Source organism: Notothenia coriiceps, unplaced genomic scaffold, assembly GCF_000735185.1.
Source record: "Notothenia coriiceps isolate Sejong01 unplaced genomic scaffold, NC01 NC01_scaffold00037246, whole genome shotgun sequence".
Lineage (NCBI taxonomy): Eukaryota > Metazoa > Chordata > Actinopteri > Perciformes > Nototheniidae > Notothenia > Notothenia coriiceps.
In genome coordinates, this window is record NW_011369947.1 from 1,651,362 (window position 1) to 1,653,524 (window position 2,163).

General features: G+C 50.7%; 1 protein-coding gene across 1 annotated transcript in view; it reads right to left on the bottom strand.

The window, feature by feature from the left end:
• The window catches only part of lrig1 (leucine-rich repeats and immunoglobulin-like domains 1), a 35,422-nt gene that overhangs the window by 7,781 nt on the left and 25,478 nt on the right, over nt 1-2,163 (bottom strand). Inside the window, exon 9 of the mRNA XM_010794531.1 lies at nt 1,241-1,321. Within this exon, the coding sequence (XP_010792833.1) occupies nt 1,241-1,321 (81 nt within the window). The remainder of the gene's footprint in view (nt 1-1,240; nt 1,322-2,163) is intronic.

Below are 2,163 nucleotides of genomic sequence, written 5' to 3' on the forward strand. Positions count from 1 at the left end.
GCTCCTCTCCTGTTGTAGCCTTCACTTCACAGGAAGAGGAGACACGGCTGGCTGCTTCACAATGAAGACCCCGGTGCTCCGGCCCATCCATATGTACACACAAACAAACGGCTGTCTTATCACGGGGGCGATAAGTTTGGATGTTTTTAGTTTTAGGGAATATACTAAGGCTATCAGAATAACACATTCAATCCAAGATCTAATCATCATGTTCCTTGGCTTAGATCTGTCACTTCCCTCCCATGGGGCGACAAGCAGCTTTACGGAAAGCCAGTGTGAGAGGTGGACACTTTGATGTCTCAGCCCTTCCTTTTTGCATCTTCTTGGTTTTCCCATGGCTCTCTCTGCCAGCGTTGGGATGCAGTGGGCAGCTTCCGCCAACGCCGTGCACCAAAGGGGGCAGGGTCAGAGGGCGGGGCGCGCGAGGCGTTTGATGTTGATGACTGAATTCAGCCTTCGATTTTACCCTCTGTTAGTTCCTAACAACAGGGACAGGGAAACAGGGGGACGAGAGGAGCGGAGGCATGGAGGGGAGAAATAGAAATAAGCCTATTGGGGAGCGAACCCCCTGCCAGCGAAGAAGAAAAGCCCCTTTCTGCCTCTCTCTCTCCCGTTCCTTCTCTTTCAGCCGCGCTCACACTGGGAACCATCTTGGCTGGACATCATCTTTTCATCCTGAAGGTTGATGATTGCCGCTCAGTGCCAGAGACTGGGTCCGCTGTAATTTATCAACGTGCCAACTCTCGACATTTATCAGCCGTCACTGACGAGTAATGGTGAAAAGATGTAGAGAAATGACTCGCACTCTATCTCCTTGTTAGCAGCAAAGAAAACCCAGTTTGGCTATAAAGCTGGGTGAAACAATGCACTCATGATATACAAGCCAGATAGAGCTGGCACAACTTTTACAGGAAGTAGCGAGTAAATAATTGGCTTTGGAATTTTCATCAACGCAGCTTGTCAAAAAACTCAGAGGGGCCGTATAAATAATTGTCAGTGCCGACACTTCCCTACCAATTAAAGTGTGGGGTCCTGAGGGGACAGATAGCTGCTTAAATTGAACTAAACTAAGCTGGCAATGAGGGGTGAGTTCAGATTGGGAGGTGAAACTTTTGGACGCAACATGAGAACTCATTCTGTGTCTTTGGGACAGCACAGAGAGAATCAGTGGCAGGGGAGGACAGAGGGATGAAAAGGAGGGGTTGGACGAGAAGGAGAGGAGGAGGAGGGAGACACTTACAGCTTGTTGAGGCTGTCCAATCCAGAGAAGGCCCCGTTGGTGTCCTCTATTGTCCCCGAGATGTCGTTATGGTCAAGCTCCCTGTGGAGAAAGAGAGAAAAGACGGGGATAAGAGAGATGGAAGGAGGGAGGGGAAACAGGGTCTGCCAGCGCTGAAGCGTTTCACAGCCCTGGCAGAGGCTGGTCTGGAAGTCACGGGTTACCCCTTTCGCCCACACTCCCCCTCCCCCTCTCTGCACCTGGCCTTAAGAGCCCCTCTGTCGCTCTGCTCTGCCAACCAAGCGCATTCTTTCCTTTGAGGGGTGGGGGGGGGTGTGCGCATGTTGGTGTGTTGAGGGAGGAATCAGCACAGGGAAACACATGTATAATTCATGACGCCATGGAGAGATTGGCGGGAACACAGCGCTGAGGCGACAGTTGAGTTTGTTTGTCTGATGGCACAGGCAAAACTAAAAACCAAGATTGTTAATAAGGTCAGTGGCCGTCTAAGAGAAAATGGATTCTATGGAGAGAAAGAAGGCTTTGGGGGTTTCCAAACACATACCCTTCATTTCCACTTGCAAAGGTCTAAGGACTACCTCTGGAGGTGAAGTCATCGCTAATCGAGAAGAAAAACAACAGAGTGGGATTCCTCTGAAAGACTTCCTTTCAAAGTTGAGAAAAAGGTATTTGCGGTTGATGATCAGCCACACCCACAAACTTCTCCACAATAGCCCCCCCCCCTTCTTCATCTCCCCCTTTGCTTTTCGAGATGATTCTTTTCAGTCCCCATTGGCTGCTTTCTTAGTCGGGGCCCGACAGAGGCTGCCAATGTCCTCCTCTTTCTGGCTGGTTGGATGTGAATGGCTGTTGCCTTGTTAAAGCAAGGCCAGTGGTGGGGGCTGTAGAGCATGGAGACCCGGAGCACTGAGAAGAGGGGGGGG